The sequence below is a fragment of the Schistocerca piceifrons genome, chromosome 11, assembly GCF_021461385.2.
Source record: "Schistocerca piceifrons isolate TAMUIC-IGC-003096 chromosome 11, iqSchPice1.1, whole genome shotgun sequence".
Classification (NCBI taxonomy): domain Eukaryota; kingdom Metazoa; phylum Arthropoda; class Insecta; order Orthoptera; family Acrididae; genus Schistocerca; species Schistocerca piceifrons.
The window spans coordinates 78703407-78729583 of NC_060148.1; the positions used below are offsets into that span (position 1 = coordinate 78703407).

Sequence of the window (26177 nt, forward strand, 5' to 3'; positions counted from 1 at the left end):
GTTTTGCCATTCGTGCACCCAGGTTCGTCGTTGAGTACACCTTCGCAGGCGCTGCGGTCTGTGATGCAGCGTCAAGGGTAACCGCAGCCACGATCTCCGAGCTGATAGTCCGTGCTGCTGCAAACGTCATCGAACTGTTCGTCAGATGGTTGTTGTCTTGCAAACGTCCCCATCTGTTGACTCAGGGATCGAGACGTGGCTGCACGATCCGTTACAGCCGTGCGGATAAGAAGCCTGCCATCTCGACTGCTAGTGATACGAGGCCGTTGGGATCCAGCATGACATTCCGTATTACCCTCCTGAACCCACCGATTCGATATTCTGCTAACACTCATTGGATTTCGACCAACGCGAGCAGCAATGTCGCGATACGATAAACCGCAATCGTGATAGGCTACAATCCGACCTTTATCAAAGTCGGAAACGTGATGGTACGCATTTCTCCTCCTTACACGAAGCATCACAACATTTCACCAGGCAACGCCGGTCAACTGCTGTTTGTGTATCAAATCGGTTGGAAACTTTCCTCATGTCAGGACATTGTAGGTGTCGCTACCGGCGCCAACCTTGTGTGAATGCTCTGAAAAGCTAATCATTTGCACATCACAGCATCTTCTTCCTGTCTCTTAAATTTCGCGTCTGTAGCACGTCATCTTCGTGGTGTAGTAATTTTAATGGCCAGTAGTGTATCTCAAATTTCTGAGCAGCTTGTGAGAGGCTTCATTCTCATGTTAGTATCTCATCTCTTTTTATAATAGAGCTCTAACCTTAAATACTGTAGCTAATATTATAGTTCTTACCTGAAATCCCTAAGCGTTTATGGGAGGTTGAGCTGTCCTGTTGGAAAGTGCTTTTTTTTAATAATACAGCTATCACGTTGGAGATACCGAGTAACGTAGCACGTGGTTAGCACACTGGACTCGTATTCGGGAGGACAACGGTTCAAACACGCGTCCAGCCATCCTGATTTGCGTTTTCCGTGAGTTCCTTAAAACGCTTAAAGCAAATGCCGGGTTGGTTACTTCGGAAGGGTGCGGCCGCATTTCTTCATCATCCTTCACTATCCGACCATGTGCCCTGTCTCTAATGACCACAGGTGTCGACGGGACGTTAAACTCTAATCTCCTTCTCCTTCTCCTCACCTTAAATAAGATATTAGCTATTGTTACAATTCGTACTTCATATCGCAGAGAAACATGGACGATAAATAGTTTGCACAAGAAGAGAATAGAAGCTTTCGAAATGTGGCGCTACAGAAGAATGCTGAAGATTAGATGGGTAGATCACGTAACTAATGAGGAGGTATTGAATAGGATTGGGGAGAAGAGGAGGTTGTGGCACAACTTGACTAGAAGAAGGGACCGGTTGGTAGGACATGTTTTGAGGCATCAAGGGATCACAAATCTAGCACTGGAGGGCAGCGTGGAGGGTAAAAATCGTAGAAGGAGTCCAAGAGATGAATACACTAAGCTGATTCAGAAGGATGTAGGTTGCAGTAAGTATTGGGAGATGAAGAAGCTTGCACAGGATAGAGTAGCATGGAGAGCTGCATCAAACCAGTCTCAGGACTGAAACAACAACAACAACAACAATCGCAGAGAAATTTGTGGAAAGTTACATTGTGCTGTTGTAAACTGATGACCTTTTGTAAAGCAGTCCTCGACCTAAATGTCGTAACTACTATTACAATTTGTACCTGAAATCCCCTAGCATTTTGTGAGACAGTGCGTTGCCCTGTTGCAAGCTGATCTCTTTCTGTAATTGTAGCCCTCACCTGAAATACAATAGTTGTTATTATAAATTGTATCTGAAATCTCTTAGGAATTTCTGGGAGGGTTCAGTTTCCTCTTGGAAACTCATCTCTCTTTTTCTGATACAATTCTAACCTTAAATACTGGCCATGCTTACAATTCAAGTATCATGGTCGTATTGCTTTGCTAAAGACTACGCTCCCTCTCTGTAATACATCGCTCGCCTTACATGTGGATGACACTGTCTCGATGGCCGGCTCAGACCCAGAACCAATACTGCCATAGGCAAGCTGCAATCACTACATGATGTTCCGACTCGTTGCTAAGTAAGTGTGGGAGATGGGGTATCAGTTTCAGTCGAGAATAAACTAGACGAATCAGGTTCAAATGGCTCTGAGCACTATGTGACTAAACACCAGAGGTCATCAGTCCCCTAGAAGTTAGAACTACTTAAACCTAACCAACCTAAGGACATCACACACATACATGCCCGGGGCAGGATTCGAACCTGCGACCGTAGCGGTCGCGCGGTTGCGGATTGAAGCGCCTAGAACCGCACGGCCACCGTGACGAATCAGGATTGGCCCTGTAAAGAATCTGTTCCTAGCGCTTGTCTGTATGAGATCGTTCAAGTGGGACAGAGAATAGAGTGGCAGTACCTACAGTTGGTAGTTTAATTCGAACACCCAACCTTAAAATGCGGGATCTTTCCAAATACGACTCAGTCACGCAGACCGATACCCTTACTAAGACTGCATGCATTTTAGGAGAATGCATACGATAAGGACAGGACAGGGAGGGGCTGTGGCCCGCCCCAGACAGAATTGGATTTTCAGTAACATGATATGTTCGGTATGCTATGATGTCGCGATCAACAAAGCTTTCCAGTCCGGATACATTGGGTACGCCTGTTCCACCACGTACAACAGCGACTTTTAGCCATCCATTTCAGTGGGTAAACGAATCATTGATGTCGATGCTGAAGTTCAGTCTGCATCCACAAAAGACTGCAGGTCCGTCCAGTAGAGCGTGTGCAGCAACAGATTTGATCGTATTCCTTTTCTTGTCGGCGGCAGATGTGGTCATTTCAACGTCTTCAATTGTTTTATATATAGTCTGTCTTGCACGACGACGGCGACTGTATCTTCAGCAATTGGATGCGCCGTTTTGAAAACATTGTCATAAATGTTGACTGGAATTGTTTGCACGCTGTACCTGCGTCTAATTTGAAGAGGTGTGAGCCATACAATAAATTTAAGTCGTCCCACCTTTTCAGTGCACTGTACATACAAAATAATGTAGATCAAGTTCAAATGGCTCTAAACACTATGGGACTCAACTTCTGAGGTCATCAGTCCCCTAGAACTTAGAACTACTTAAACCTAATTAACCTAAGGACATCACACACATCCACGCCCGAGGCAGGATTCGAACCTGCGACCGCGGTTCCAGACTAAAGCGCCTAGAACCGCTCGGCCACAGCGGCCGGCTAGATCAAGTGCTCTATATGTTTGTGCACGGCATCAGTAACGGTTGTATCAATAGTTAACCAATACTTTCACTGTGCATACGTTTACTGAAATGGTTTTTTGCCTCGCGGTAAACAGTTTTCGTTGTATTCAGTTAAACACGTCCAGTAGTTGGCTACTACGTGACTTACGCTCCATGTAGGATTCGCTGGAATTTTCCTCCGTTCATTGGCGCAGTACAGAAGAAAATAAAACAGCCTGGAAACTATAAACGGTGAACAACGAAACACGGCACAATAAGGCTGACAAGGAAGTCTAATGGTAGTTCAATATTTTCGGGACGACCGTCAGGAAAAAAAAAAAAATCGAATAACCAATAGCAGGGTAACATTCTTCGAGTCAGAGTGTGGGATGTCAAATGTGTGACTATGGTGGGGAAGCTGATGCTGGGTGCATACCACTCCCAGAAAGCTGAAACACGATTACGAATCTATCATTTGAAAGCAGTTTGTCAGAGAACTTGTAAGACCAATACCAGACTGTATACCCTGGCGATCACCTTTAGTTTTGCGCACTGTTGTTTGAAGCAGAAGTCTGGAGTTAGTGTTTAAAGCGTAGACCTGCTTCTGATTGATATGCCTCTTTGTACCGTCTTGTGCCACATTTTCGCTGGATGACTCAAGGGATTCATTAAAGTTGTTCGGAACAACAGTCAGATATTTCTGTTAATATTTTGTTGTGGTTCACCAGTACAGTAATAGAGCTATGCAATTAATAAACGCGTTACATCTACGACCAGACTTACGGGACATGAAAAGTAATGTATATAAAAATAATAATATAAAATTGTACACAGCCAGCAAGTTGCTGCCCGTGAACAAAGAAACACACGTGAAGAAGGTTCAAAGACATTTAGATATCTTAAGAACCTCTGTAGACTCGTTGCGGTTTGGAAGCGCTGTAGCAAATATGTATGGAAATCACTCATGCAGAATCGCGGTTTGGGGGGAGGGGATAAAAGGTTTTTGGTTTTAGCGGGGACCAGCAGCCATTTGTGTAGTCATCCGAACATCTGCCTTACTGTAGCTATGTTACAGTACCGGGTGGTTATACACAAATCAAAAATATTTTTGCATCACCCAGGTTCCCGGAACTCTGAAGATAGCTGCTGACTGTGGATATCGTATCACAGACACAGTCCCTCTGACCCGCCTAAAGATGTAAACAACCATGCATGAGCAGCGCCTATTAGATGGAGGGGGTCCGACAGCCGATCAGTTCCAGTCATTCCACCAGGAAGGAGGTACACGGCTCGTGTTGTCTGTAGTTCAACCATGCCTAGAAGGTCAACACCGCGGTTCGATTGCGTCCGCACTGTTACTTTGTGCCAGGAAGGGCTCTCAACAAAGGAAGTGTCCAGGCATCTCGGACTGAACCGAAGCGATGTTGTTCGGACATGGAGGAGATACAGAGAGACAGGAACTGTCGATGATATGCGTCGCTCAGGCCGCCCAAGGGCTACTACTACTGCGGTGGATGACCGCTGCCTAAGGATTATGGCTCGGAGGATCCCTGACAGCAACGCCACTATCTTAAATAATGTTTTTTGTTCAGCCACAGGACTGCTGTTTTGGGATGCCATTATGTGGGGCCGACGTTCGCCGCTGGTGGTCACGGAAGGCGCCGTAGCGGCTGTACGATACGTGAATGCCATCCTCCGACCGATAATGCAACCATATCGGTAGCATATTGGCGAGGCATTCGTCTTCATGGACGACAATTCGCTCCCCCATCGTGCACATATTGTGAATGACTTCCTTCAGGATAACGACATCGCTCGACTAGAGTGGCGGGCATGTTCTCCAGACATGAACCCTATCGAACATGGCTGGGATAGATTGAAAAGGGCTGTTAATGTGCGACGTGACCCACCAACCACTCTGAGGGATCTACGGCGAATCGCCGTTGAGGAGTGGGACAATCTGGACCAACAGTGCCTTGATGAACTTGTGGATAGTATGCCACGACGAATACAGGCATGCATCAGTGCAAGAGGACGTGCTACTGGGTATCAGAGGTATCGGTGTGTACAGTAATCTGGACCACCACCTCTGAAGGTCTCGCTGTGTGGTGGTACAAGATGCAATGTGTGGTTTTCATCAGCAATAAAAAAGGGCGGAAAAGATGTTTATGTTGATCTGTATTCCAGTTTTCTGTACAGGTTCCGAAACTCTCTGAACCGAGGTGATGCAAAACTTTTTTTGATGTGTGTAATTAAACTTCCGTATTTAACACGTTATAACACGGAAACTAATTACCATACGACCAACAAATTTGGTAGCATTAATGTCAAGGAGATGAGAAAGAGAAATAATGCAGAATCAATTCAACAGAAACACATTTAATGGGCTGCTACGGTACATCGTACCATTACATACCGGTACCTTTAATCCTTACAAAGGGGCTTAATATGGCGCCTATCAGTGTCCAAAAAAGTCTGAGAGCGCAGGATTGCATTCTGTACAGCAGAACGAAGCATGGCTACCTCTCTTGATATGCTGGGATTCACGTCAGTACATGTGTGAGTGTTTCCCTGGTAAATCTGTCCTTCACGTGGCCCCACAACTAGAAATCACAGGGAGTGAGATCAGGTGATTGTGATGGCCGAGCATTTGGAAACGATCGGCTGATAATTCGATCGTTGCCAAATGAGTTTCGGAGAAGGAGGTGAACTTGATGAGCGATGTGCGGTGTGGCCCCATCTTGCGCGGAAACTGTCGAGTTCAATGCATCTCTCTTCTGTAGTGAGGGTCTGACATCCTGGCGAAGCATATCGCAGTAATGCTGGGCTGTCACACTGCACGTCTTTGGTCCTAGAGCGCCAACCTGTTCAAAGAAAGAATGGACCAATGGTGAAGATATCGTGAAGCCACACCATACCGTGACGCGTTCACCATACGAGGTGCATTCAAGTCCTAAGGCCTCCGATTTTTTTTCTCCGGACTAGAAAGAGATAGAAACATGTGCATTGTTTTAAAATGAGGCCGCGTTCATTGTCAATACGTCCCAGAGATGGCAGCACCGTACAGCAGATGGAATTTTACCACCAGCGGCGAGAATGAGAACTGTTTTAAATACTTAAAATGGCGACGTTTTCCTTACTTGAACAGCGTGCAATCATTCGTTTTCTGAATTTGCGTGGTGTGAAACCAATTGAAATTCAACGACAGTTGAAGGAGACATGTGGTGATGGAGTTATGGATGTGTCGGAAGTGCGTTCGTGGGTGTGACAGTTTAACGAAGGCAGAACATCGTGTGACAACAAACCGAAACAACCTCGGGCTCGCACAAGCCGGTCTGACGACACGATCGAGAAAGTGGAGAGAATTGTTTTGGGGGATCGCCGAATGACTGTCGAACAGATCGCCTCCAGAGTTGGCATTTCTGTGGGTTCTGTGCACACAATCCTGCACGACGACCTGAAAATGCGAAAAGTGTCATCCAGGTGGGTGCCACGAACACTGACGGACTACCACAGGGCTGCCCGTGTGGCATGTTGCCGAGCAATGTCGACGCGCAACGACAGCAGGAATGGGACTTTCTTTTCATCGGTTGTGACAATGGATGAGACGTGGATGCCATTTTTCAATCCAGAAACAAAGCGCCAGTCAGCTCAATGGAAGCACACAGATTCACCGCCACCAAAAAAATTTTGGGTAAACGCCAGTGCTGAAAAAATGATGGTGTCCATGTTCTGGGACAGCGAGGGCGTAATCCTTACCCATTGCGTTCCAAAGGGCACTACGGTAGCAGGTGCATCCTACGAAAATGTTTTGAAGAACAAATTCCTTCCTGCACTGCAACAAAAACGTCCGGGAAGGGCTGCGCGTGTGCTGTTTCACCGAGACAACGCACCCGCACATCGAGCTAACGTTACGCAACAGTTTCTTCGTGATAACAACTTTGAAGTGATTCCTCGTGCTCCCTACTCACCTGATCTGGCTCCTAGTGGCTTTTGGCTTTTTCCAACAATGAAAGACACTCTCCGTGGCCGCACATTCACCAGCTGTGCTGCTATTGCCTCATCGATTTTCCAGTGGTCAAAACGGACTCCTAAAGTAGCCTTCGCCGCTGCCATGGAATCATGGTGTCAGCGTTGTGAAAAATGTGTACGTCTGCAGGGCGATTACGTCGAGAAGTAACGCCAGTTTCATCAATTTCGGGTGAGTAGTTAATTAGAAAAAAAATCGGAGGCCTTAGAACTTGAATGCACCTCGTACAGGGGAACTTCATACACATTGACTGGACCTGAAGATCTCCACATTCGGCAGTTCTGTGTGTTCACCTCAGTTCACCTCACCTCAGAGCAGTATGAGCTTCATCTGCCCATAGGTTGCTGCAGGGCCAGCCCTCGTCAACTTCAATCCGTGCGAGAAAGTGGAGATAGATGTCAACAGGCCGTTGTGCATCCTGTGCTGCAAGCTGCTGTACGGTATGGATCTTGTACGGATACCATTTGAGAATGGTTCGAAACACCTTCTGTACAGTGGACCACGGGATGTTCAGCTGTCGTGACACAGCACACGCACTGCCTGACAATCGGGAATTGCGCGCAGCGTTGTCTGCCATAGCAACAGCGATCTCATCAACCACCTGTGGTTCACCCGCTCGTCGGCCTCTTGCCGGCCCAGTTCTCCAGTCGATTCGATCTTCTTCGTCATGCTTCGCACAGCAGGCGGAGAAAGTCGACCCTTCCATAATCCATTCAGCCGGCGGTGTTCTCGAAATGCAGCTGCAGCATTACTGTTGTTTTGGTAACAGAGCTTCACCAATAATGCCCTGCTCCTTCTGTCCGAGCTCACGTTGACACGTCAACAAGTGCACTGCGACTGGTCACGTGTGTGGGACTATGAATCACGATGTCTGATCACGGCATCTGGTGGCTGTAGGTCGAACCGGACGGTGGCGCTGTGACGCATGGAAATCATGCACCCCGTACTCTGGACATTAATGCTACCATGTTTGGTACTCGTATGATAGTGAGTCTCCGTGTTATAACGTATTAAATAGGGAAAGTTTAATTATATCCACTCAGTATATTAACCAAGGTTTAAACGACGAACCGGAACTGGCGCCCAGGCAAATTTTGCGAATTGATTACTTCCTTCTGCAAAAAAATTTAATTGGACTGAAATTAATCCTCAACTTATTGTACCATTTGAATTGAATACGCACCGTTCTGGTTTCACGTGCAAAACCGATCAAGAAACGTGTTTCTTTTTGAAGGGCGCCACTTCGATACTTTAAATTTGTACGAATCGATTCAAAGTTGCACGAAGACAGATAAATGGATAAAGTCAAAACAGATTTTTATTTATCCAACAAGCTTTGTGCGTTGTGGAGATACGATGGTTGAAAGTCGAGCTGAATGTAGCCCATAAAATTCGTTCTTACGTGAATTGAGTGCGCAGAAACGATTTAAAATGAATCAAATAAATTAAAAATGCTTTCATTCGATAAAATTGAAAACTCGCTGTCACAAATCTAGCTTCATTCCTATTTTACCTGCAAAAAACACGTTTTTGTGGGTTTTTTGCTTCAAACTTGTGCGAATCTTTTCAGATTTTGTTGGCTCAAATGGCTCTGAGCACTATGGAACTTATCATCTGAGGTCATCAGTTCCCTAGAACTTAGAACTACTTAAACCTAACCAACCTAAGGACATCACACACATTTATGCCCGGGGCAGGATTCGAACCTAAGACCGTAGCGGTCGCGTGGTTCCAAACTGAAGCGCCTAGAACCGCTCGACCACTGCGGACGGCTCAGAATTTGTAATAAGACAAACAAACACATGTAATTAATGATCGTCGTGTTGCTTTGTGAAAGCTTTATCCATTGCCGCGATATAAGCAACGTAGTTCGAAGGACAATTTAAAAACTCCTGTATCGCATTAGTCGTCGACCGAGTCATCAAAAATCTACATCAGTTGCCAAGCTATTGCACTATAGTGTCAAAATTATGGTAAACTAAAAGTTGAGAACCAGAATGAAAAGTGCTCTTGTCACAGCTCAAAAAAGGCAAATATATCCTGGGGAGAGTTTGGGATGTAAAAGAAGGGAACTAACCGCCCGAGTTATGTGGCAGCTTCAAACATATACAAGTCAAAACATCTTGACGTATTTGAGTTAGCCTTACTTCCACAGTGCAGTGAACTTCCTTAGCTGCAATGTGTTGGCACACACGCATCTTGCAATTTATAGGCTACAGTCCCTATCATGTATCCAAAATCTAGAAAATTGCCCAACCATAGTAAACAACATATCGTATACCTCAAGAGCATACATGTAATTGCTAAAAAAAAATTGCTGGAGGGTTGAAATTTCTGTGGGTGGATTTGTTTCTGGGTCTATGGAGCTGATTTTTTCCCTGAGGGTACCATTTCTCCCAAAAACCAGTTCCCGTTACATATAATGTTGGGGGTGTAAGAACAAACAAACACAAATTTGTGTGCTTCTAGAGAGTCGGATGCATCTACAATAGGAAAAATTCGAGTGTCGGGGTACATCTATAGCAGGAAGTGTCCCAGGCTCGGGATGCATGCAAGGTAGTGTTATAGGCCATTTAGCTGGCCGCGGTGGCCGAGCGGTTCTAGGCGCTCAGTCCGGAACCGCGCAACTGCTACAGTCTCAGGTTCGAATCCTGCCTCGGGCATGGATGTGTGTGATGTCCTTAGGTTAGTTAGGTTTAAGTAGTTCTAAGTTCTAGGGGACTGATGGCCTCAGATGTTAAGTCCCATAGTGCTCAGAGCCAATTGAATCATTTTTTACAGGTCATTTGCTCGTTCCCCACGGTAGTATTATAGGCCCTTTAGTGTTCCTTGTCTATGTAAACGATTTAGCAGACAATCTGAGCAGCCGTCTTAGGCTGTTTTGCAGATGATGTTGTCGTTTATCGACTACAAAAGTCATCAGAGGATCAAAACAAATTGCGAAACGATTTACAAAAGATATCCGTGTGGTGCAAAAGTTGGTAATTGATCCTAAACAACGAACAGTGTGAGATCATCCACACAAAGTTCGCTTGCACAATAAATCAATCAAATCTGCAGGCCGTAAATTCAACTAAATACCTTGGAAATACAATAACGAACAACTTAAATTGGAAGGAACGCATAGAAAATGTTGTGGAGAAGGCTAACCAAAGACTGGAAAATGTAACAGATATACTAAAAGATACTGCCTACACTTCGCTTGTCCGTTCTCTTTTAGAATACTGCTGTGCGGTCTTGGATCCTTACCAGATAGAATTGACGGAGTACATCGTAAAAGTTCAAAGGAGAGCAGCACGTTTTGTATTATCGAGAAGTATGGGAGAGAGTATCACTGACATAATACAGGATATGAGGTTTACATCATTAAAAGAAAAGCGTTTTTCGTTACGGCGGAATCTTCTCAGAAAATTTCAGTCACCAACTTTATCCTCCGAATGCGAAAATATTTTGCTGCCGCCGACCTCCATAGGGAGGAACGATCAGCACGATAAAATGAGGGAAATCAGAGCTCGCACAGAAAGATATAGGTGTTCGTTTTATCCGCACGCTGCATGGGATTGGAATAACAGAGAATTAGTGTGAAGATGGTTTGAAGAGACCTCTGCCAGGCACTTAAGTGTGATTTGCAGAGTATCCATGTAGATGTAGATCGTAAACTTTCATGACACTTTCTGTCGTACTGTACGACATAAAGAAATCCATAATTGATGACACGATGACATGTGTCATGTTACACGACATGACATCATATATCATGTTACTTAACTTGACGTTATGTTACATGACTTGGGTACTAATACTAAAGCGTAAAAAAGCGCGAATATTTTATCATGTTTTGATTTAAATGTATGTGAAACTGGCAGACAAGTCGAAAAACTAGTTCCTTTCTTTTACATCTGTAACTCTGCACAGGACATACAGGGTGTTACAAAAAGGTACGGCCAAACTTTCAGGAAACATTCCTCGCACACAAATAAAGGAAAGATGTTATGTGGACATGTGTCCGGAAACCCTTAATTTCCATGTTAGAGCTCATTTTAGTTCCGTCAGTATGTACTGTACTTCCTCGATTCACCGCCAGTTGGCCCAATTGAAGGAAGGTAATGTTGACTTCGGTGCTTGTGTTGACATGCGACTCATTGCTCTACAGTACTAGCATCAAGCACATCAGTACGTACCATGGACAGGTTAGTGTTCTCGCGAACGTGGTTTTGCAGTCAGTGCAATGTTTACAAATGCGGAGTTGGCAGATGCCCATTTGATGTATGGATTAGCACGGGGCAATAGCCGTGGCGCGGTACGTTTGTATCGAGACAGATTTCCAGAACGAAGGTGTCCCGACAGGAAGACGTTCGAAGCAATTGATCGGCGTCTTAGGGAGCACGGAACATTCCAGCCTATGACTCGCGACTGGGGAAGACCTAGAACGACGAGGACACCTGCAATGGACGAGGCAATTCTTCGTGCAGTTGACGATAACCCTACTGTCAGCGTCAGAGAAGTTGCTGCTGCACAAGGTAACGTTGACCACGTCACTGTATGGAGAGTGCTACGGGAGAACCAGTTGTTTCCGTACCGTGTACAGCGTGTGCAGGCACTATCAGCAGCTGATTGGCCTCCACGGATACACTTCTGTGAGTGGTTCACCCGACAATGTGTCAATCCTCATTTCAGTGCAAATGTTCTCTTTAAGGATGAGGCTTCATTCCAACGTGATCAAATTGTAAATTTTCACAATCAACATGTGTGGGCTGACGAGAATCCGCACGCAATTGTGTAATTACGTGATCAACACAGATTTTCTGTGAACGTTTGGGCAGGCATTGTTGGTGATGTCTCCATTGGGCCCCACGTTCTTCCACCTACGCTCAATGGAGCACGTTATCACGATTTCATACGGAATACTCTACCTGTGCTGCTAGAAAGTGTGCCTTTACAAGTACTACACAACATGTGGTTCATGCACGATGGAGCTCCTGCACAGTTCAGTCGAAGTGTTCGTACGCTTCTCAACAACAAATTCGGTGACCGACGGATTGGTAGAGGCGGACCAATTCCGTGGCCTCCACGCTCTCCTGACCTCAACCCTCTTGACTTTCATTTATGGGGGCATTTGAAAGCTCTCGTCTACGCAACCCCGGTACCAAATGTAGAGACTCTTCGTGCTCGTATTGTGGACGGCTGTGATACAATACGCCATTCTCCAGGGCTGCATCAGCGCATGAGGGATTCCATGCGACGGAGGGTGGATGCATGTATCCTCGCTAATGGAGGACATTTTGAACTTTTCCTGTAACAAAGTGTTTGAAGTCACCCTTGTGTGTTTCCATTCCATGATGATTGTGATTTGAGGAGAAGTAATAAAATGAGCTCTAACATGGAAAGTAAGCATTTCCGGACACTTGTCCACATAACATATTTTCTTTGTTTGTGAGTGAGGAATGTTTCCTGAAAGTTTGGCCGTACCTTTTTGTAACACCCTTATAGATGCCCTGCTTTTACACATATATTTGAACCCGACTGCAGCAGTTCGTAACTGAAATCTTCGTCATGAATGGCGGATGGAGAGCCACCATACCGTATAACCCCCAAGCGGCTGCGGTAGTCATTTGCTTTGTTATGGCCGGCTGCTGTGGCCGAGCGGTTCTAGACGCTTCAGTCCGGAACCGCGCTGCTGTAGTTTCGAATCCTGCCTCGGGCATGGATGTGTGTGATGTCCTTAGGTTAGTTAGTTAGGTTTAAGTAGTTCTAAGTGCAGGGGACTGGTGACCTCAGATGGTAAGTCCCATAGTGCTCAGAGCCGTTTGAGCTGATGGTGACGTCGGCTAGTGGCTCATTGTGTACGACATGTGTCTGCTGGCAGGTGTTGAGGCAGTGTGTCTGAGCTTCAGAGCGAGCTGAGGAGTTTGGTTGCTGTTGGCAGGGCCATCACCCGCAAGGCGACGGGCCGTGTGACGCAGTGCGGCCTGCTGTTCGCAGCGTACCCGTCGGCGCAGTTCCACAGCGGCGCGTACCTCTTCATGCCGGACCCCAACTCCAGGGAGCCCGAGAGGGAGGTAAGCATAATGAACACCCCACCACCTCCCGTCTCTACCACTGCACTAGCTACACCCGCCTCGGACCACGCCTCCTGTCACGCACGCCTTCCGTACGCCACTGAGGTGACAAGAGTCATCTGACACCACCCAATGTCGCGTCGGACCAGCTTGTGCCCGGTGTAGGGCGGCAAGGACTCAACAAGTCACTAGAATACAGGGCGAGTCACAAGTCCTCGGACACCTGCACAAGTTGGAAGATTAAAGGGCAAATTGAAATGTGATGATGAGAACACAGGTTTGACGTGGGGCCGCAACATTTGGAGTGAATGTTATTCGTGGCCGCGATCTTGAAATCCGCTATTTTGGATTCAAGTCATTTTTTTAAAAAATGGGATGGGGGGTGTACGACACACCAAATCACACTCGCTTGAGCTCTGGAATTTAGTGGTGTAATTTGTTTTTGTCTATCTTGTACAGTTTAGAGATTATTAATGTTCAAAGTTGGGAAATTACCTTCATACCGATTGCTACAACACGTGTTCTACGTGTTGTTCATCCCGAGACATGAGTCGGTATCTAGGTAACATTGAACATTAATACCTTCTAAACTGTACAAGATAGACAAAAACAAATTACACCACTAAATTCCAGAGCTCAAGCGAGTGTTATTTGATGTGTCATACACCCCCCTTCCCATTTAAAAAAAAAATGACTTGAATCCAAAATGGCGGATTTCAAGATGGCGGCCATGAATGACATTCACTCCAAAAGCTGTAACCCCACGTCAAACCTATGTTCCCATCGTCACATTTCAATTTTCCCTTTAATCTTCCAACTTATGAAGGTGTCCAAGGACTTTTGACTCGCCCTGTATTGAGGCTATTGAGCCATGCTGCCTCTATATCCGCCCACAATTGCGAAAACGTTACCGGTGCAGGATTTTGTGCACAAACGTACCTCTCAATTATGCCCCGTAAATGTTACGTGCGGTTCATGTCAGGCAGCCGCGCGGAGTGGCCGTGTGGTTTGAGGCGCTGTGTCACGGATTGCGCGGCTCCTCCCGCCGGAGGTTCGAGTCCTCCCTCGGGCATGGCGTGTGTGTTGTTCTGAGCATAAGTTAATTTAAGTTGTGTGTAAGTCTAGGGACCGGTGACTTCAGCAGTTCGGTCCTTTAGGAATTCAGACACATGTGAACATCTGAACATGTGAGGCAATCTTGGTGATCAAAGCCATTCGCTTGAACTGTCCAGAATATTCTTCAAACCAATCACCAACAATTGTGGCTTGATGAAGTGACAACGTTGTTCGGGAACAGGAAGCCCACGAATGGCGGCAAATGGTCTCGAAGTAGCCAAAGGTAATTATTGCCAGTCTTTGATCAGTTCAGTTGGACCACAGGACGCAGTCCATTCTGTGGTACTGCGCGCCGCACAGTGTGGATCCGCGCCAGACGTCATGGACGTCGAAGACACACAGAGGTCGCTGCACCGTAAGCTGTGGCGGCGCGCGCCTCCTGGCCCGCTTTTAGTGTGGGGGCGCCACAGTGGAACACGTGGTCCCAGCGTCCAACAGCGGCGCCCCCGAGAGCGTACTTAAGCGCCGGCCACTCACTCATCCAGTCCGCCTTCTCCTTTTCCTCGAACACATCCGCCCACTTCTGTGTGGGCTCTAATCTCTCTGATTTTATCCTCACGGTCTCTTCGTGAGATATACGTAGGAGGGAGCAATATACTGCTGGACTCTTCGGTGAAGGTATGTTCTCTAAACTTTAACTAAAGCCCGTACCGAGCTACTGAGCGTCTCTCCTGCAGAGTCTTCCACTGGAGTTTATCTATCATCTCCGTAACGCTTTCGCGATTACTAAATGATCCTGTAACGAAGCGCGCTGCTCTCCGTTGGATCTTCTCTATCTCTTCTATCAACCCTATCTGGTACGGATCCCACACTGGTGAGCAGTATTCGAGTAGTGGGCGAACAAATGTACTGTAACCTACTTCCTTTGTTTTCGGATTGCATTTCCTTAGGATTCTTCCAATGAATCTCAGTCTGGCATCTGCTTTACCGACGATCAACATTATATGATCATTCCATTTTAAATCACTCCTAATGCGTACTCCCAGATAATTTATGGAATTAACTGCTTCCAGTTGCTGACCTCCTATTTTGTAGCTAAATGATAGGGATCTTTCTTTCTATGTATTCGCAGTACATTACACTTGTCTACATTGAGATTCAATTGCCATTCCCTGCACCATGCGTCAATTCGATGCAGATCCTCCTGCATTTCATTACAATTTTCCATGTTACAACCTCTTGGTACACCACAGCATCATCTGCAAAAAGTCTCAGTGAACTTCCGATGTCATCCACCAGGTCATTTATGTATATTGTGAACAGCAACGGTCCCATGACACTCCCCTGTGGCACACCTGAAATCGCTTACTTCGGAAGACTTCTCTCCATTGAGAATGACATGCTGCGTTCTGTTATCTAGGAACTCCTCAATACAATCTCACAATTGGTCTGATAGTCCATATGATCTTACTTTGTTCATTAAACGACTGTGGGGGAACTGTATCGAACGCCTTGCGGAAGTCAAGTACCGATAGAGGTACTCAGGGTACCCTCCGCCACACACCGTCAGGCGGCTTGCGGAGTATGGATGTAGATGTAGATGTAGACTATATAGTGTCCGCCGCCCTGATCCCCCTCAACCCCTGGTGTCTCCCTTCCTCACCATCCCTAACCAGTGTAACCTCCCCACAAAAATTTAAAAGAAAATGAATGACAATACTTAATACAAATGGGAGCCGAGTATAACCTTCCCACCGAAATTTTAAAGTAATGACAATATTATTTAGGAATGCTAATGGACATTGCGCTAAGCGTAACCTGCCCACAATGAAATGTACTGACAATGACAATTAAACAAAAATTATCAATCTGACTCAAATATAAGTTCTTCAGAAAAAATTAAGGTTAATTCAGTGATAAGAAAATTCAATTAAACCGAAACATCGGTCTTTGGCCCTGTGTAAAACAATCAGAATTAAAGTCTTACCTCATTGTAACTGGATGTCAAATTTCTGCTCTTATTCGTGCGCACGGCTTGGAGGAACTGCATTGCAAATAATAATATTCCTTTTTTCTGTGATTTTATTGAAATTTTTCTTCAAAAGAAGTGGAATGAAATGGGAAGTGCAACGAAATCTTTAGTTCAATAAAAAATTAATTTTTTGAAAAAATGCTTTTGAAATCAAAATTATTATTGGGGGACTTGTTGGAGATTAATTACAATAAATAAATTTTACATTATCTAATGATTATATTAATTAACAGTATACCTCATTCAGCATCTTGACCAGTGTTGCCGACCGCCTACATCACACAACCGCACTGGGCTGCTACTACTGACCGACCGCTCTGCATGACGACTACTAGCGTACTGCACGCCACTGAACAGAGCTACAGACTCGCAAACTGCTACTGACAGAGTACTGCTCTGCATAGCGACAACTAGCGAACTGCTCGCAACACTCGCGCGGTCAAGCGCAGACTCTCTGGTCAGAGACGCTGCAATGCCTCGCCATCGCTGCTACGTTATATACGTGTTTCATAACCCTCCACTGGGGGGGCAAAAATTTGGCAGCGATGGTGAGTCATTTGGACTTGCCAAGCGCGGCAAAATTTTTCATTAATTAGTCAACTTGTACAATTTACAGAATGTTTAGATACATGAATTAAATGTGGTGCACATGCACAGAGTACAAAATATATCAGACAAAGACAAAATGTCAGTACAAAAGATAGTAGCAAATCAGAAAAATGTATATACAAATTATTTGACAGATAACAAAGTGCACACGCACTGAAAAAATTCTTTGGCATATTCAGAACAAATAAACAGACTGGCAAAAAATATTATGTTGACAAGTGACATGAGTGCACATGCACTGCAGTTGAGAACATATCAGTAAATGATGAAATGTATATACAATTAGTAACAAATGACATAAGTGCATACGCATTGAAGTATTGAATATACAGAATAGTACAAATCATATTGAAAAATGAGAAAAGTGCACAGGCACTGAAGTTCAGTAGAAAACATATGAACACCTAACATAAGTGCACATGCACTGTAGTTCAAAACATATCCTTAAAATAAAAAATGTATACACAATATAAAAGACAAGAGTGCACATACTGTACTTGAGAACAATTCGAAAAAATGTCTTTAGCATTTTGGCAATAAATAAACATAATAGCAAAAAAATCATGTCCAAAGTGCACACGCACTGAAAAAATGTCTTTAGCATTTTCACAACAAATAAACATAATGGCAAAACATCATGTCGACCAGTGCCATAAGTGTACTCGCACTGGAGTTCAGCGAATCGAAAAAAGTGTATAGCCATGAACATAAATAATGTTAGCAAAAAAAAATGATTTTCACTATGTGACAAGAATTAGGATAGGAAAGGGAAGGATTGCATCATGGTTGTAGCACTTTAGATTGCACACAGCTGTTCTGAAAGTCCATATCTTTCCACAGAAGTACAACACCAAGTGACACAATTTGAAGTTCTTTTCCCATCAGAATTTATCAGTGTAGCCAAGACACTGAACTGTCGTAGTAATGTTCCATGTTCTCATTTTGGCAGTACATTAGGTACACCAAACGGTGGGACCATAATAACGTCTTCATTGCTCACGGTGGTGGACAGCATGTCGTGTCAACACCACGCTCTTACAAGGCACACCAACGTAGAATTAGTGCAAAACCAAATATAGTGCTCCATGATCACTAGGATAAACAGGACAAATGGACATTGCAGTAATTCAGGGTAGTTAGCTCATAAGGTAAAGGACATTAAGTCACATAATATTGACAATTACAGTCTTCATTAGTAGTTTGCGGCATTCATAGCCCAGTTATTGAACATCTCTGTACCATGTATGTAGTATTACAGCAAAATGTTCATTAATTGTTTTACATAGAATCAGTAACCTTCTTTTCCTAGTTACAAAGCATTATGAAATAATCACATTCTTTTCCAGTTACAAAGTATGGCATAGTTAATTAATTATTTGTCATTTCAATATAGTAAGAATTATCAGCCTTCTCCTAATTACAAAGCATTATGAAACAATCGCATTCTTTTTCAATTACAAAGCATAGCATAACTAATTAATCATTTGTCATTCCAATAGTAATAATCATTAGCTTTTTCCTAATTACAAAGCATTATGAAACAATCACATTCTTTTCCAGTTACAAAGTATGGTATAGTTAATTAATTATTTGTCATTCCAATATAGTATTAATCTTTAGCCTTTTCCTAATTACAAAGCATTATGAAACAGTCGCATTCTTTTCCAGTTACAAAGTATGGTATAGTTAATTAATTATTTGTCATTCCAATATAGTATTAATCATTAGCCTTCTCCTAATTACAAAGAATTATTAAACAGTAATTAAGATTCATTAGCCTTCTAATTACAAAGCATAGCATCATTTGTCATTTCAATATAGTAAGAATCATATTCTTTTCCAGTTACAAAGTATAGCATAGTTAATTAATTATGTGTCAGTTAATTAATCATTTGTCATTTCAATAGTAATAATCATTAGCTTTTTCCTAATTACAGTTAATTAATCATTTGTCATTCTAATATAGTAAGAATCATTAGCCTTCTTCTAATTACAAAGCATTATTAAACAATCGCATTCATCTCCAATAACAAAGTAACAACATTCATTATTAAAATCAGTTAATTACAGTCATAGCATTAATAATCATGGGCATTATAAGTAGTCTCATTACAATAAATAGTGTTCCTCATTCAGTAGTATTCAGATCATTACAAAGTCATTATTAAAATCAGTTAATTACAGTCATAGCATTAATAATCATGGGCATTATAAGTAGTCTCATTACAATAAACAGTGGCAGTTATTAGCTAGTGACAAAGCATTATTTTAAATATATACTTTTTTTTGTCTCATTAAGAAGTCATTACTCAAGTGACATACTATTCAGAGCTAATCAGTATTATTCAGAATTATCATAAACTAGTGACATTATGTGGGACTGGTAATACCTCTTTTAGCAATGCATTGTGTTGGGATCGATAATTAATTGGTGAGGCATAACACTATTTGCTTTTGACCTATTGCTGCAAATGAGGATAGGTAACGTCATTCGTCATGAGTCAGCTGTAGCAAGGTTATGTAACAAGGCAGTATATGTGATCTCATTCATAAATGATAAACACAAATGGGTAAAAATAAAAATGCAAGTACTAGAACAGGTATATAAGTAACAGGTTTAGTAAGTATCATGAAAAGCTTCTCCTGAAAAAAAAATACAAAATGGACTATTGACCTGAAAGAAGAAACGCACACTATGCTGAAAAGTAGTGAACTTCGAATTAACAGGTAGTGAAATGTGTATAAAAATGTGTTCCATAGCTGTCCTTTCCAAAACTTTCCGTCATCCTACTATGCAATATAACACCTGCTGTCAAAACAAACTGCAACAAATACTTAAATAACTACATAGCATAAATACATAACTTCAACATTATCCTCATCTGTAAAGAAAAAACTTCATTATCCATCACTTCATTATCCATAATACCATTTCCTTCATCATTATTCATCAGTATTCATTATCATCTGCAAAAAATCACTTCATTACTCATTATACAACTATTCCTTATCTCTAGCATATTTCATCACTAAAACTAAGATGTGTAGTTCTCTCTGACAGCCTGCATCAATCACCTTGTATTCTGAAAGAAAAAATTAGTTAAGACTGCTATTCTACGATGAGTATAGTATATTCTTGTTAGTGCTTGTTAATCCTGATCCATTTACTCTTCCCCATAAAGTTATTGCATCTTCTATCGTTTATTCCGTAGGTGAAATTCCCATTTATATTAAATTTATTTCTTACACGCATCATTTCTTTCTGAAATTCATGAACAAAGATTAATGTCTTGCATTTAAATCACATACCCACTAGATAATGACTAGTTAATGGTGACACAATTAAGCATACAGCATAACATGACAGAAAACGTAATATGTCAAAGACGTTGACAGTGTTCAGATGCAAAAATGTACACAGAATATCACAATGCAGCAGCAAAAAATGTAAAACAGTCACGATGTTGAGATGTCATAAGGCAAAAAATGTCAAAGTCGACTGGTGTGTTATATCTTAACTATTTCACAGTGCATATAAACAAAACTGGAATACAATCGTACATAAAAAAGACAAAATGTGACGTTCGTTGTGTTCAGCTTGTATGTAGTGTAGTTCGTCGAGGCGAGAATTAAAGACTTTAATGGAGAGAGAATTTGATAAAATTAATACGTCATTACATAGAATTGCATAATTATTCATAAAATACGTAAGTTCATCTGGAAAAATATGCACGGTCTGATGTGTAACGACAAGAAAAGCGACCTGCTAACCTTACCTTGCCGGGCACTTGCCAAGAAAAAATACGATAATCATCAGTAATTAGTCAGGTGAAATAATTGCATTAGTAAATGGCATCATAGTGTGTTGAATCATACAGTGGTTTCACTCAATAAACGGTTTAATGTTTGAGATATGGTGATTGCCTTTCGATTTTCTGGTTCTCAAAGTTTAGACGTGTACAACATTGGGGTGAGGGATGCTGCGAATCCGATACGGACCTGCGTATGGAAGTTCAAATTTACTGTACTTACCTTTTAATTTGCTGGATAAATAGTGTGTACGTACTAGTATCTTCTGTCCAACGTGAAAGTCTCGGCGTCTACAAACCTGTTTTTGCTGTCTTCTCCGGCGCTCTGCGGCACGTTTGATGTTGTTCAGCGCAATGTCAATTATTTCGTGGTGTCTTATTCGCCGACATTTGGGGAATTTTACTAATTCTTTAATTTTGTTTGGTGGTTCAACGTTTTTCAGTATAACAGACGGAGATAGCATAGTGGATTCATTTGGAATGGAATTAATTACATCTTGGAATGAGAGTATGTGTGTATCCCAATCAATATGTCTTTTGTGGCAGTATATTCGGCACAGTTTACCAATTTCTTTCATTAATCTTTCACAGGGGTTCGAAGAAGCGTGGCACTTGGATATATAGATCGGAGAAATGTTTCTGGCTCGTAACATGCGTGTCCATACGCCACTACGAAATTGAGATCCATTGTCAGAAATTACTCTCATCACATGCCCTACATAAGATAGAAAATGTTTTACAAATGCTTTTGAAACAGTTTTAGCAGTAGCTTTGCGTAACGGAGTGAAAGTAACAAATTTTGAAGTGAGCTCAACAGCGACAAAGATGTAGCAAAAACCTCTGTTAGTTCTCGGAATCGGACCAAAAATGTCTACAGCGGCCATGTGTCTTAACTTAACAGGTATAATGGGATATAAAGGAGGAATATGTGAAGTGGTGTCTGATTTAGCTTTCTGGCAAATTTTACTAGACGCTAAAACTCGTCGTATACGTTTCTCCATGTTGGTAAAATAACAGTTCTGTCTCAGTATAAGAAAACATTTTCGTGCTCCGTAATGTGCGTAACTTAAATGAGTGTACCAGATTAATTTGTTAACCAGTTCGTCAGGAATGCATAATAACCAGTTGTTGCTGTCAGGATGAGAGCGGCGAAACAGAGTGTCATTGCGTACAGTGTAATGGTTTCTAATCGTAACATTTTTCCTATCTTGCCAAAGGTGTTTAATTTCTTTCCACACATTGTCTTTATTTTGCTCCTTTGCTATGTCCTGTAATGACGATGAAATAAAGTTTTCAAATGCAACTTGCTGAATGTACATGACACTGAAATTTGTTTTGCAGAAGTTGGTTGCTACGTCTTGCTGATTGTTGCTCAGAGAACGCGATAGTGCGTCTGCTATAACATTTTGTGTGCCGGGAATGTGAACTATTGTAAAATTAAATTCCTATAAATATAGTTTCCATCTGCTTAATCTGTCGTGAGTAAATTTAGCTGAAAGCAAAAATTGTATAGCTCTATGGTCTGTGTAAACAGTGGTATGTCTGCCATAAAGAAAGTGCCCAAATCTCGTAAAAGCCCATACAACACATAATGTTTCAAGTTCTGTAACAGAATAATTTCGTTCAGCGGGTGACAAAATGCGGCTTGCAAATGCGATGTTTTTAATTACTGTAGAACCATCTTCTTCAATTTCCTGGAAAATGTGTACGCCTAAAGCGGTATTGGAACTGTCAGTGGCAATGGAAAAATTTCTGGTAAGATCTGGGTGCGATAAAAGTGGAGCATTCAACAAAGCATGTTACAAATAACATTCTCGTGAGCAAAATTCTGCGTGTCAAAAGTAATGTTTGCGTTACTGTAATATGCAATCTGTGCTGTATCTGGTTAAATTCTATCGTACGTGCTGTTATTTATGGGAGAATGTTGTGGCATATCCACTATATGAACTGTTCTGTTATCTCTTACTGACGTGTTACGCTATGGATGACACCTATTGTCTGTTTCATTCATGATTATTCGTTGTTGCTGATGTTGTTGCTGCTCATAAGATCGACTGTTATTAAATGTACGCTGAAAAATGTGCTCATCATTTTTTTTACGTCTGTCATGATAGTAATTTCTATACGGCGCATTGCGATACGAGTTGAAATAGTGTGTTATCTGTACGTAGTTATTTCTTTGCTGCCATGCGTTACTATTTGTTGGAGCTGGGACTATACGTGCACGCGGCGAAACATTAAAGTTTGGTTGACCTTGTAGACTGCATTGTTGGTTAGGTATGCTAAGCGGTTGAATTTCATGCTATTGTAGCGAAAAACATATATTGTTACCAAAATGTGGTTTGCTATTGCTGATAATTTTACACATACTGATGATTACGATTTTTATCTGTTGTTTAAGTTCTCGTGATTCTGGAGTGCCTAATGAAAATTGTCACATTCGGTAAAAATTTGTCACATCGGGTTTTCTTTAGTCATTTTTCTTAATTCTAGGTAGAGCAATAGTTAAAGAGCAGTTTTGATAGATATAAAGGATAGTAGAAGAAAAGGCAGCAGTGCAGAAAACTAAAGATGAAACAGCACTACTACAGCTCGGGGCCCTATGCTCGCTACGGCACATATTCATTAAAGCGTAATGAATCCCCTGAGGTCTATTACGCACTGCAATGGCGGTACAAATTCAGAAATAAATTGCTGTCTGCATGCTAATTCTAGTTTCTTCATTATAGGCAATGCTGTTGTAAATACAAAAATAAATTGTCGCATCTGGTTCAAAGCTAGCTTCTGCGTTACAGGCAATAGCGGTGAATGTACAAAGATAAATTGTCGTATACAGCTCAAAGCGTGTACCTGTGTTCTGTCATTATTAAATTCCTTAGATTTTCTTACAAATGCAAATTGCTCGAAATCTACGTTCTCGTCACTCAGTTTGATAACACGTTCAGGTTTGTGTGTGAATCTGTTCGTCTGTGTCATTTCGGATTTCAAGTTGCGTAGCTTTTCAGATTTCAAGTCGCGTGGCTTTTCGGATTTTAATTCGCGTAGTCTCTGTAAATTGCTCACATTATACGCGCTGCGTAAGTCTGACAAATCTTCGCAACGTGGCGGGTTCTGTGACGTATTGGTGACCGAAATAATTGTTAATTCTGTTACTTTACTACTTTCGTCAATTTGGTTGTTCTGACGTTCAAATTTCTCGTCAGCTTCCGTATTCGGAGTGTGTGAAACTTCCACTGACTTTAAATTAATTTCGTCGCGAATCTGTACTTCGTTTTTAGGGCATTGTTCAGTGACTGCATTAATTTCGTGTATCAGTGTTGCGTTTGCTGAACATTGTTCAGTGACTGCATTAATCTTGTCTTTATGTAATTCTGTTGTGCTTACACGTGTACTATTTAATTCTTGTGCAACAGTGCCAACTTTTTCATTACTGTTATTAGCACAAGTCTTAGTATTCACACGTAATTGTTCTTTAATGTCCTGGCATTGCATGGTAACACCTGTAATCTGTTCGCTAGCTTGTTTGTTCTGTTCATTAAGGTTATCGTGTTCTTCTCTCGGCTGTTTAATACTTTCAGAAAATTGTTTGTTCCGTTCTCTAAATTGTTTGTTCTCTTCTTCCAGTCGTTTGTTCTGCTCATCAAGTTTTTCATTAAATTGTTTGAAACAATTATTTATCATTTCCTTCCGCTGTTTGAACATTTCAATAAGTTCGTTCCTAAACTGTAGCATTATTGCCATAAACTGATCCAAACTAACATTACCTACTCCATTATCTGTGCTGTTTGATTGTGTACCTGGAATTGTCGCGCTTTGTGTGACCATTTGGTCATTCTGCAATTTACAAAAAGGATTATCAGTCGGATGTACACTGTCAGACACTATTTCGGAATTAAATAAATCCGTCCTACTTTGTGCATCCTGTTCATTTTCATTAGACAAATTTGTCTGTGCGTTACTTGAATTTTCCAAATCGAGTGTGTTAAGCTCGGCAGCGCTCATTACAATAGAGCGTTCTACGTCATCAATTGTCGTCAAATTAACAGACGAGACAATTGAGTTCGTTTGTTCATTATCAAGGTAAAAGTCATCACTAGTGGTTGGGATGCACTGATTGTTAGTGAACGCAGGATTGTCATCGTTACACTGCGTGTCACAATTACTATCGGTCACGCTGTTTAAGTCGGTAATTTCATTCAAAATACCTCGCGATACACTATTCATAGTCTTTCGCGGCATTTTCACAATAGTCACAATTATTCACAAAAGAAATAAGCACAAATACAGAAAGGCAACAAACAAATACAACAGAGCAACGAATTGCCGTTGACCTGTAGAAAGAAAGTCACAAGATTAGTAAAAGCGTAGCGCCAAATCCTAACTATATCTAAGCAAATAAGAGCAGATATCTGACTGTTTTTCAAAAGATTCTCAACGAAATACGATCCTGGACTGGGTGTCGCCAAGTGTAACCTCCCCACAAAAATTTAAAAGAAAATGAATGACAATACTTAATACAAATGGGAGCCGAGTATAACCTTCCCACCGAAATTTTAAAGTAATGACAATATTATTTAGGAATGCTAATGGACATTGCGCTAAGCGTAACCTGCCCACAATGAAATGTACTGACAATGACAATTAAACAAAAATTATCAATCTGACTCAAACATAAGTTCTTCAGAAAAAATTAAGGTCAATTCAGTGATAAGAAAATTCAATTAAACCGAAACATCGGTCTTTGGCCCTGTGTAAAACAATCAGAATTAAAGTCTTACCTCATTGTAACTGGATGTCAAATTTCTGCTCTTATTCGTGCGCACGGCTTGGAGGAACTGCATTGCAAATAATAATATTCCTTTTTTCTGTGATTTTATTGAAATTTTTCTTCAAAAGAAGTGGAATGAAATGGGAAGTGCAACGAAATCTTTAGTTCAATAAAAAATTAATTTTTTGAAAAAATGCTTTTGAAATCAAAATTATTATTGGGGGACTTGTTGGAGATTAATTACAATAAATAAATTTTACATTATCTAATGATTATATTAATTAACAGTATACCTCATTCAGCATCTTGACCAGTGTTGCCGACCGCCTACATCACACAACCGCACTGGGCTGCTACCACTGACCGACCGCTCTGCATGACGACTACTAGCGTACTGGACGCAACTGAACAGAGCTACTGACTGCGAACCGCTCGCAACAACTACTGACAGAGTACTGCTCGTAACACTCGCGCGGTCAAGTGCATACTCTCTGGTCAGAGACGCTGCAATGCCTCGCCATCGCTGCTACGTTACATACGTGTTTCACCAGTTGCCGCGCCTTTACCGTTGT

The 26177-nt window shown here is 42.1% G+C and overlaps 1 protein-coding gene across 1 annotated transcript in view; it reads left to right on the forward strand.

Moving 5' to 3' along the window:
* LOC124719894 (alpha-mannosidase 2) overlaps window positions 1-26177 on the forward strand; it is a 784015-nt gene that overhangs the window by 645178 nt on the left and 112660 nt on the right. Inside the window, exon 12 of the mRNA XM_047245074.1 lies at window positions 13199-13331. Within this exon, the coding sequence (XP_047101030.1) occupies window positions 13199-13331 (133 nt within the window). The remainder of the gene's footprint in view (window positions 1-13198; window positions 13332-26177) is intronic.